The sequence below is a fragment of the Chiloscyllium plagiosum genome, chromosome 6 (assembly GCF_004010195.1).
Source record: "Chiloscyllium plagiosum isolate BGI_BamShark_2017 chromosome 6, ASM401019v2, whole genome shotgun sequence".
Taxonomy (NCBI): domain Eukaryota; kingdom Metazoa; phylum Chordata; class Chondrichthyes; order Orectolobiformes; family Hemiscylliidae; genus Chiloscyllium; species Chiloscyllium plagiosum.
Genome location: NC_057715.1, coordinates 87,264,666 through 87,275,824, shown reverse-complemented (window position 1 = coordinate 87,275,824; position 11,159 = coordinate 87,264,666). Strand labels below are relative to the sequence as shown.

General features: G+C 39.1%; 1 protein-coding gene across 1 annotated transcript in view; it reads left to right on the top strand.

Annotated features, from left to right (window-relative positions):
- Positions 1-11,159, top strand: part of LOC122551066 — a 446,222-nt gene that overhangs the window by 434,242 nt on the left and 821 nt on the right. Inside the window, exons 5-6 of the mRNA XM_043692707.1 lie at positions 3,528-3,609; positions 10,997-11,119. Coding sequence (XP_043548642.1) covers positions 3,528-3,609; positions 10,997-11,119 — 205 coding nt within the window. The remainder of the gene's footprint in view (positions 1-3,527; positions 3,610-10,996; positions 11,120-11,159) is intronic.

The following is an 11,159-nucleotide window of genomic DNA, read 5'->3' as shown; positions in this document are numbered from 1 at the left end:
AAGTGCTCACCTACCTTTAATTCTAACACCTGGCCTGGTTCGTTACCCAGAACCAAATCCAGTATGGCCTCACCTCTTGTTGGCCTGTCTACATATTGTGTCAGGAAACTCTCCTGCACACATTGAACAAACACTGTCCCATCTAACGAACTTGAGCTATAGCTTTCCCAATCAATATCAGGAAAGTTAAAGTCCCCCATCACAACCACCCTATTACTGTCACTCATCTCCTGAATCACCTTCCCTATCCTTTCTTCTACGTTTCTAGGACTATTGGGGGGCCTGTAAAAGACTCCTAACAGGGTGACCTCACCTTTCCTATTCCTAACCTCAGCCCAAACTACCTCAGATGGCAAGTCCTCATCCATCGTCCTTTCCACCGCTGTAATACTATCTTTGACAAGCAATGCCACACCTCCCCCTCTTTTACCCCCACCTCTGACCCTACTAAAACATTTAAATCCTGGAACCTGCAACAGCCAATCCTGTCCCTGTTCTAGCCATGTCTCCGTAATAGCCACAACATCGAAGTCCCAGGTACCAACCCACGCTGCAAACTCCACACAGCCAGTTGTCCAAGGCTGGAATCAAACCCAGGTACCTGGCGCTGAGGTAGCAGTGCTAACCACTGAGCCACATGCTACCTCCTGTAGAAAGTTCGAAAACTCAACTGCTTAAGTTTACTTGCCCATCTTGTAACTGTCAGGAGCTCACCACCTTGTGTGTTTCTGGTGTAAGGTGAGGAACCGACCCTGACTGTCAAATCCTCCTTCAGTATACGTTTCTGGCATTAATGATGTCATCAGGACCCAACAGGCCTGAATGGAGAAGCTACTGTGACTTACACTTGCATCTTCTGTAGGCTTACAGGGAATCCAGGTCCATCAGTAAGTTTATTGCTTCCCTTTGTAGGGGTGCAAGGATGAATAGCACTGAAGGTACCCAAGACATTTTTGGGCCTTAATGCCACAGACACCGTCTGCCTTACCTCCTTTAAGACATTCCCAGAACCTCCTGCCACGTATCTGTGTGCATCATTTTAACCTGTACTTTAGCAAGAATCTATTGACTGCTCAGTTTTCCAGAGGAACGTTACTATCCAGGCAGTAAGTGGATCAGTAGCGTGTTAGCGTTAAGATGATCCATACCAGATTTCGGTTTAACCTTTGAATTGTAGCTCTTCATCACAAGCTGAAATATTAACCAGTCTTTTTTCTTTACGGAGTGCTGCCTGATCTGTTAATATATTTCTGTAATTTTCTAAAGTAATAGAGGGAGAGTTCTGGGTGTTTGGAACGCAAAATTGGTCTTAACTGGGATTTTATGAAACCTGCTTTTGCTGTTAGTAAGCAATCCTCTCAAGATGGCAACTACTTGCCTCGGGATATCAAGCCAATTTTTTTGTTTTGTGTGCAGCACATAATCAATGTTCCTTGAATTCTCAGAACTGTGTTTTTCTCCAGTTTGCTGTGATTCTCAAACATTTCAAAAGGATATATTTCCCAGGCTGGTTTTCTTAATTGATTTTTCTCCGAGTGAGAGATGGGTTTAATGTTAGACAACTACTATTCTTTGTTGTTGTGACTGAAATTTATCTTAAGTCTGCCATAACTATATTTAGGGACCTAAATGTAGAGTTTGCAATAATAATCTACAAATTTAAGTGATTTTAACCTACGGTATAATGCTATGAACTGCCTTAAATACACAGCTATACATTCTGTAATTATTATTTTACACTGCACAATTACTTAAGTGTATGCGAAGGTCAATATAATTTACTAGCACGCTAATATAACATTCTTTGAGATTACCTCTGCAGCTTCTTTGAAACAATGGGCATCATAGACTGGTGAAGGATCATAAATAAAAACAAAGTGTTAGAAGTACTCATACATCAGGGGTGCAGACCCTGTACCAGCTGTGTCCAAAGAGTTATTCCCCATTCCAACCCATTACCCCTCCCCACCCTCAGAAGCTTTAGGCTACCTAACAATGGAAGCTGTAATGAGAGAGTAAATTGAACTGTTTAAGGTCAAAGGCAGTTTTCTTCCTATTTTCCACACCTTCCCAGCTATGTTATTTTCTATTCTTTACCTATTTACACTCTTAGTATTTCATATTTTTCAATTCCCAAATTTCTCATTGCATGTCCATTCACAACCACCTGATGAAGGAGCAGCGCTCCGAAAGCTAGTGCTTCCAATTAAGCCTGTTGGACTAAACCTGGTGTTGTGATTTTTAACATTATCACCTCAATAGTCTTCCATCCTAATTGCTTTAGATTTGTGCTGTTTGTGTTTGTATTGCATGAGCAAGCTTCCAGCCTTTGCAGTGTGCAATCTGACCTCCATTCTGTCAACCCCACCATCCTGTGGATCAACAAGACTTGTTGGCATGGTGAGCACCAGTATAAAAGCAATGAGTTTAAGTCCTAGCTGCTCCAGCGGTGTGGAACAAGATCACTGAGCAGTTTGGTTAGAAAATACTGAAAAGCAATAGATCTGTCAATGCTCAGTACAATTAGCCCAGCAATTAGTAATTCCTAACAAAATCACCAAATAAGCTGTCATATCATCTATGCAGTAAGAAGTTTGTGTCTATATGAATTGTCAGACTTGACTGACTGTGAGGGCTGAATGCCTGAAGGTGATGACCATTAATCTTTTACCTTTTCCTATTAGTTGAGTAAGATAATATACATCATCAAATTTCCTTCCACAGGCCCACTTTTAAGATTTAAAATCTAAATTTCCTGTTTGGAATACACATCGTTCTTGTTTACCAAACATTGAACTGTTTAACCAACACCAGTGACTTGGCTGTTGGAGCAGTATCCTGTTCAGTGTTATCTTAAGTTGATCAGTTTACTGATTAATTGAATCTGTGGCAGTGGAACATGTTAAAAGAAATACTGGAGAGAAGTGTAATTAAAAACAAGATTATTGGAACTTTCGGGCTGTTATTGTAGAGATGTCCCAATTTATGCTGTGTTGCAGAAACATTCTGCAGCTGAGTACATTTGTCTCTGAGATCAGTGACATGATGAGAAATTTTGACAACTCTGTTTAAATAAATTAAACATTTGCTGGAATTGTTGACTTTATCATCTAACCAATGAAGAATTCCTTTAATGATGTGAGCTTCTCATTCTCTCAGAACAAGATTTGGACAAAATTGTATTTTCCAGTCAAATAACGCAATGAAAATTGTCAGCCACACAGCAAATTTTCTTAGAAATTGAGTATCCTTTTTAAATGAGTATTTGAAGTGTTGCAGTTTGTTTAAAAAAAAAACACAAAATCTTGTTAATATACTTATTTCCAATTGAAAATATAAAAGGTATAATTTTGTCATGAGGCATGTCTTTGCTCTTGTCAAATACACATGGGCCTGCTGGATATTTCTGATAATTTGTTTATTTTTTTATATAAAGATCATATTGTCTTTGAAGAAAGCATTGTTTTGTTCATTCATCGCAATATAGTATCCAGGTATAATTTTTTAAAAAAATTGATGTATTGCAGATTCACAATTTCCAATTGACATTGCATCTGTAAAGAAAGATCATGATTTCCTTGACAAAGATTTCATGGAGCCACTTTGTAGGTAAGGAGGAAAAACACAAATTTACTCACTATTGTTGAATTATAATATTATGTGTTTCTTAATTTGAATTAAATGACAATTCTGAAAATGTTAGATGCTATACATGAACATGCATAACAGGCTTCAAGCAGTTTCTGAAGGATTAGTCACATCGGAGTCTTTTACCTATCAATTCATATGCATGTTATGTCAGCATATAACTGATACTCCTTTTGTTCATGCCAATATATATGCTGTGATTTACATTTCCATAAAAAACATGCAATATTGTACTTTCTAGTAGAGCTGAAATATTAAATGAAATGAAACACATTTTGCAACTTCCTATTCCCATCAAAACTATAACATTTCTTGCTTGACCTATTTATGGAAAATGTTAATGGATCTCAAGAGATGAATGTAACAGAAAACGCTGTCTTGTTTTTAAAGGCCAGAGTATGCAAGAGATCTTTTAATGTTTTTAATCTCTGAAATTTATTGCCTTTGTCACCAGGATTAATTATGTTCAACATCAATAAGAGTTTATTTCTCTCAGACTGCAAAGTGATTAGTTGAGATATAATTGGAAACAGCAACATTGAGTGAATTAAAAGCCTAAATACAGCAACGTATCTGAAGCGCTTGTTGAGAAGCTCTGAAACTAAACAAACCTCTGGCTATTTATAATGTTGAGTGACAAAGATTTTTCAAGGAAGTGCAATGGGTATCAAGCTCATTAAATTTCTATCAACGTAGAAGCAAACCTGAAGAAAGCAAATTGATTATTATCTGTGAAATAGATACTGGGGTTGTGAAAAGCATCACGTTCTTGGTCTCTTTAAGACTAATCCTTTTGAAGACTGATTTATCACGGTTATAGAAGTCACTTTGTCTTCCACGCTCTGAGCATCTCAGCCTGTGACTTCTCCCTCTCCTGTATATTACAGATCATGAACTTAGTACCCTGGAGAAATAAGAGATGATGATTAGCCTGAAATCACAATCTTCCCACATGATTTCAAACGCTAGAGCTAATATAATTGCTTTTGCAGCTGTTGTTGCCAGGACAACGAGGGATGTGCAATAAACAGAGCCTTACCAGCATCAGTTTATGAATAAAAAATGGAAAGTGTCTTGAGGTGATTACTAAAGACTCTCAGCAGCTTTGCACTTGCTTTTGAGTCCATGATCACAGAATCCTGTCATCCAGATGAAAGGGATGCAATATTAGAAGGAATTATAGCTAGAAATACAAATAAGTTAAATAGAATTTTTGCTTTACTCCCTTCTCTTTTTTTTCCAGACTTTGCTTTTCAGCTGCTCTTGCCAGTTGGGTGTGACGTCCTGTCGGCCTTGCAGGAGATAGCTATAAATATCTGTTCCTTTGCTAACACAGCAACATGCAGAGAGTTGAAGTAAATCCACTTTCCATTTGTGGATTATGGCAAGCAGGGTTATCTGTGACTCTGCTTTTTACAGTGCTGTCAAAGCCATGAATTATTATTTAATATACATTATTTAAAAACAAAAGATTATAGATGCTTGAAATCTGAAAGGCAAACTCAAAAAATACTCCACAGTTCAGGCAGCATTCATGGAGAGAAACAGTTAATATTTCTGGTTCTGAGCTTTCATCCGAGCATAACAATAGAGAATGCAGTCATTCTTGGTTTTGTTTTCTAGGTAGACAGAAATATGATTGATCTTTTATTCTCCGCTCTACTTTCCCACCATAATCCTTGATTCCAGGCCTCAAGACACATGGAAGTGGCAAACAAAATCACCCCAAAAGGCCTTGGAAAATGTGAATATGTCGGATGGGAGTTGTTTGGGAGGGAGTTACAAACATTCAGGGAGATATTGTCCATGTACACGGGAAGGACCAACCTCATGAGGAACTGCTCCTCCTATCACCAACTGTTACTCACTTGCAGTTACTGCTGATTCCCACATCTGTTGCTGATGGGGTGGTTCTCAAACTATCTTTGAAGGACTGAATGGGAATGTCACTGGCTGCAGTGAATATGTGACTGGGATTGCTCTGAGCTGAGTAGGGCCTTGAGAGGGGAATGTGTTATTGTGGGCCAACTCCAAGGGCTGTCATCTTTTGTCTGGGGCTATGAAGGTTTAAGAGAGAGAGAAAAGAGAATAAAAGGAGGTGGGCACAGAGAAGGAGAGTCCCATTGTCCATACTATTATGTTTTCCATTCTCTTCTTTTCCATCTTGTCTGCCCCTTCCACCCTCCTTCATGTCTGTCCCAGCTTTTCTTAATCAAGAGCAAAGAAACTTACAGTGCAGGAACAGGAGCTTTGGCCCTCAAAGCCTGCGCCGATCCGGATCATCTATGTAAACCTGCTGCCTGTTTTCTAAGGATTTATATCCCTTTGCTCCCTGCCGATTCATCTATCTGTCTAGATACGTCTTAAATGATGCTATCGTTCCCGCCCCTACCCCCTCCACTGGCAATGCGTTCCAGGCACCCACTACCCTCTGCATGAAGAACTTTCCATGCATATCTCCCCTAAACATTTCCCCCTCACTTCGAACTCGTGACCCCTATAATTAAGTCCTCCACTCTTGGCGTAAAAGTTTCTTGCTATCCACCCTGTTTATACCTCATGATTTTGTAGGCCTATATCCGGTTTAGTGGGTTACCCTGGGGTTTCTAGTTTGATTCTTTGGTCAGTTATATATGAAGATCTTGGTCTACCAGTTGTCATATTCGTGCAGTGTGCTATTTTACCCTACACCACTTCCTTAATGTACCTGGTTTATGCTAGGAACAACATCCCAGCACGATTCATGTGCTGCTGTGTTTGGTTACTTCACCTGCAGACCCATTCCTTGGTTCAGATCTCTGAATTGGCCCACTGGCTTACTGTCAACTGTTGACCTCCCTATCTAAAGGGTGGTAAAGTAAATTATGTAACTTGTCTGATGTCGATGTTCAATCCTGTGCTGGTTATCGAGCCCTAGGGATCCAGACAACTGTACCAATTGTTGTGAAACGATCACCCTGGAATTTGCAGGATTCGAGCAACTAAAGATTTTATGTGAGCATCTGCAAGGAAGCAGGTCTAAGTTGCCTGGGCACTGTGCTCAACTTGGCTAAGTTTTGCAGCACTTCATTACAGTGCTCATGTTGCTGCTGTCCCATAATACAGCCTTTCAATTTCACAATTCATCAGTCATGACATGATGGGTTTGTGTGACATTCTTTGCACTGAGCAAGCACACGACCTGGTATTACCTCGCCCTATTTATATCCCCTTCAGATGAAGTGTCGGTTGTTAAATTTAAATCGGGGATTGTGATCAGTTATGCTTTAAACTGTCTAATTTAGTACATTCCAGCTTTGAGTATGTGAGATGAAATGCAGTAGCTGACTTCAGTCTGCAGAGCTTGTGCTTAGGGTGATGATTTTCTTTTGTGTAGAAGGGTGCGTCCATTATTTTGGAAAAAGTTTTTGCTGCTAACTTGTATCTGCTACCGTGTGCCAATTTGTGATGGTCAAGAAATTAATGCTTTCCTTGCATATTGTAACTTCAGGTTTAATGGAATTATTATGATTTTTTCTATTACTGTAATTTTCAGGAATATTCATAAAACAAAAACAGAACTTGTTGGAGAAACTCAGCAGGTCTGACAGCATCTGTGGATAGAAAGCAGAGTTAATGCCGCCTTAAAAAAAAAACTGAAGAAGGGACACTCAACCTGAAGCATTAACTCTGCTTTCTACCCACAGATGCAGCCAGCTTCTCCAGCAGTTTCTGTTTGTTTCAGAATTCCCACTTCTGTAGTTCTTTGGGGCTTTTTTAAAAGAGGAATTCTTCATCTTTGGAGTCTAGATGCCCCACATGTCAATTCAAATGTAGAAGGGATTGCTATGACTCGATTGCATTACCTAATGAATGAGTGCATGAAAATAAGAAATTATTCCATAGGTAATCTCTAGAATAGCCCTCAGTTGGGGCAGTGTGAGGTTATGGGGATGGGAAGGGTTACTCTTCTCAGTCCTTTTTTTTTTAAGTGGCCACCACCTCCTGATGTCATGAGCCTTGACTCTAGGCTCTTCAGACATGGACAACAGTGTCTCAGCATTTATCCTCCTCATCCATCGAAGAACTTTTTTTCAGTGAGATGACTTCTTACTCTTCCAACTTCCAGAGAATACAGGACACTATTTGATCTCTCTTCTTACAACATCTTCTGTTAGAAATCTGTTACACTATCTCCAAGGCAAGCACATCTTCCTTAGATAAGGAGACAAAACCTGTCCTCCAAATGTGATCTCATCAGTGCCAAAGGAAGTTTTAGAAAGACTTCAATAATATTTCACTCCAACACTGTTGCATTAAGGATATCATTTCATTTCAATTTTTAAATTGCTTGCTGTATCTTCATGTACAAGTGCTCTCACTTCCTCTGAATCTCTCTCTTTTCAAAGAAATATTCTGCTTTTCCAGTCTTAGATAATTTCACATGTCCTCACATCATATGCAACCTAGTTGCCCACTCAACATGTTTATATCTCTTCACAAACCTTTTTTGAGGCTCAGTACAGCTTATTTTCCCACTTAGTTTTATATTATCAGTAAATGTGAATGTATCATTCCCCAGTCACCTCTAAGCCATTGATACATATCTGAGGCAAAGCAAGCACTGATCATTGTGACACCTCCTCACAATGATTCATTCTTTTGATATTTTCTGTCCATTAAACAATCCTCTATTTGCTCAGATGGTAATATTCTCTTACCATCTGAGAATATTTGCAATTTCTCCTGTTGTCTCAAGATTTCTAAATAATGTGCAGATTTAGTTATGCTGGCTTAGTTGACCAAATGTAAACTGCAGCTGTGACATAAAGTTAACATTCGTATGGTGAATAGGAACAAAAGTGTGCAGCGATACTACATCAGATGTAGTGACTGGGATTTGTTAAACCTTTACTGAATTCTGTTGATGTATTTTTATTACTGAATGGTAGATGAAAGTGAAAGGTAAAGCTTGTTCAACAACCTGCTTCGACTCCGAGACTTGAGTTTAAATGCAGCTCAAATTGATAGCCTAAAAGTTATCTTCCGACTGGTTGTAAGAAACCACTGTCAAATGAGCACGAAACGTCCCTGATATACAATGCTTTTGTACCCTCCACGCTTAACTATTCCATTAGTCCAAAAATAGAAATTACTGGAAAATTTCAGTGGGTCTGGCAGCATCTGTTGAGAGAAATCCAGAGTTAACGTTTGAGTCCAGTCACATTTCTTCATGACTGATAATTCGGAAAAGGTGATATACAGCTCTGAAACAGGACATTTTGAGAATTTGGTGCTCGTGTACCAATGAGGTAATTTCTTAGTCACCCAGCGAACCATGTTGGGACTAGTCAGGAAACCACCTTCGCAAACAATTTTTAGAAATCCTCACAGTCAAAGATTGTGGTTAAGTTTTTTTTTCAGTGACTTGGGCCAATTTTTTTTCTTTTTGACTGGCTTGGTTATGCGATATTCTTTCTCTAAGAGTTAGTTGTGCTCCTGAGCACTCATTCTCGGTTTGCTGCAGATAATGTTTGTGGGATTCTAAGTCATGAGGAAAGCAGCAAAAGCACTTGCTGTGACACCAAGAAAATGGTGAAGGTAGAAAGTGCAAAGGGACAGAACGTTGTATCTGAAACTTAGGAGCAGCATGTAAGATTGTGCATTTCAACAAGGGGGTGATCATTGAATATAGTTAAGGTGGAGATGGAAGCGTCTCCCTGCGAATCAAGGGATATTGGAGGTGGCAACAAAAAACCGATGTTGAAGTTGGAGATCTGCTGTGATCATATTGAATGGCTTAAATGTTTGTGGTTTGTATGGACTACTCCTGCCCCTATTTATAATGTTCATCTCACTTATCAGCGCCCAATACCAGAGCAAGTGTAGTCACAGTGGGCCTTTTTCATTCCCTCAACCAAGGGCAACAAGTTTTCCGGGTGTTGTTTGTTCGCTGTTGAAGCTTTTGACCACTAGGAGCAAGTGATGTATATCTGTGCAACTGTCTTGTGATGGTTTTGACACATTCCTCAATATCATCCCTATTTTATTGAGACTATTAAGTTGTACGGAAGCTGCTCAGAAGGGAACGGCACTCCCTCACCAACTGGTTTATGGCTAATGCAATCAGCTGTACAACAAAGTTTGAATGAGTAGACCTGCTGAAACACACAGGTATGATCCTCTGGATACCTTGAGCTAAATTGTTTGCTCTACTAAAAGAAACCTTCAAGATTCATAATCAGTGGTGTGCACTACAATCTTCAAATGCAAGGTGTTGATGCGGGTTGAGGTGGGTGGGAGGGGAGGTGGCGGTGAGGTCAGGGAGAATTGCTTTGGAGTTTACTGAAGAGTCAAATGGAAATGATGATGAAGAAAGAAGTGAGAAACCAGAGGTTGGTAGAAAACTGGAACAGCTCCTTGACATGAGTGTTGGCCTGAGTTTTGTTATAGCATAGCGTTAGACATACATGCTAATATGGAAGCAAAGTATTGTGGATACTAGAAATCTTAAACAGAAACACAGCAGGTCTGGCAACATCTGTTCCAAGTCCAATGATTCTTCTCTGATCTGAAATTCCTCAATCAGTTTGAGTGATGTTGTAATTTTAACATTAGGCTCATTGCAATAGTGCCAATGGGTTTCAATGATGAATATGTTATTTATAAATATTGACGCATTAGGTTCGGCAATAGGTGAAAAATATGCATCCATTTTACTCAAACTGATCAAAATTCCAATTAATTATATTAGACACATTTTGTATGTAACTGTAAATGAGCTGTGGGGGTTTCTGTGTAGGTGCGGTTACATGAAGCCGCAATGAACTCAGTAACTGGCTTATAGTGGGCAAAAGACTGAATTTGTATTTTGCTCCTAATTTAAGAGCATTCTGATCATATCAGTGTATGCAAGAAACCTGAAAAGGCATTTAAGTTCGTCACTTAGAATGTTTATCTCACAGAATGAAACACCATTGTCGCTCCGTAAACATCCCGTAAATTGACTGGGTTGACTTAGGTAGGCAGACGACATTTAGCAGCTCTGCTTGCAATAAAGATACCAGCTGATCTTTGTTTGTTGAAGCAATTTGGTAGAAAGCCACACCCCGTGCTTGTAATTGAATGAACCTGAACAAAGTGCCAAATCTGTTGATTTATCAACAGATCTGCTGTATGAGCTCTAGCAACCGACAGCCTAAAATGTTAGTGTCCACTCGAGGACTTTTAAAGAAAAAGAGGATCATCTTATTTTCCGTTAAAATATTCTAGGCAATTAATTGTTGTTTAAATTAGATTAGATTGCTAATAGCTGAAGATGCTTGGTAGTGAAGTTTAAGTAATATGTTGGATTTTGATTTATTTCCAGGCGACTAAACACTCTGAATAAGTGCACCTCTATGAAAATAGATGTCAACCTTCCCAAGAAGAAAGTAAGGATATACCTTTTGATAAATCTTCTATTTTCATCTGTAGCTTCTGGCAATGTTTGGTACTTTTCAAATCCATGTCTAATCTTAAAATATGATATG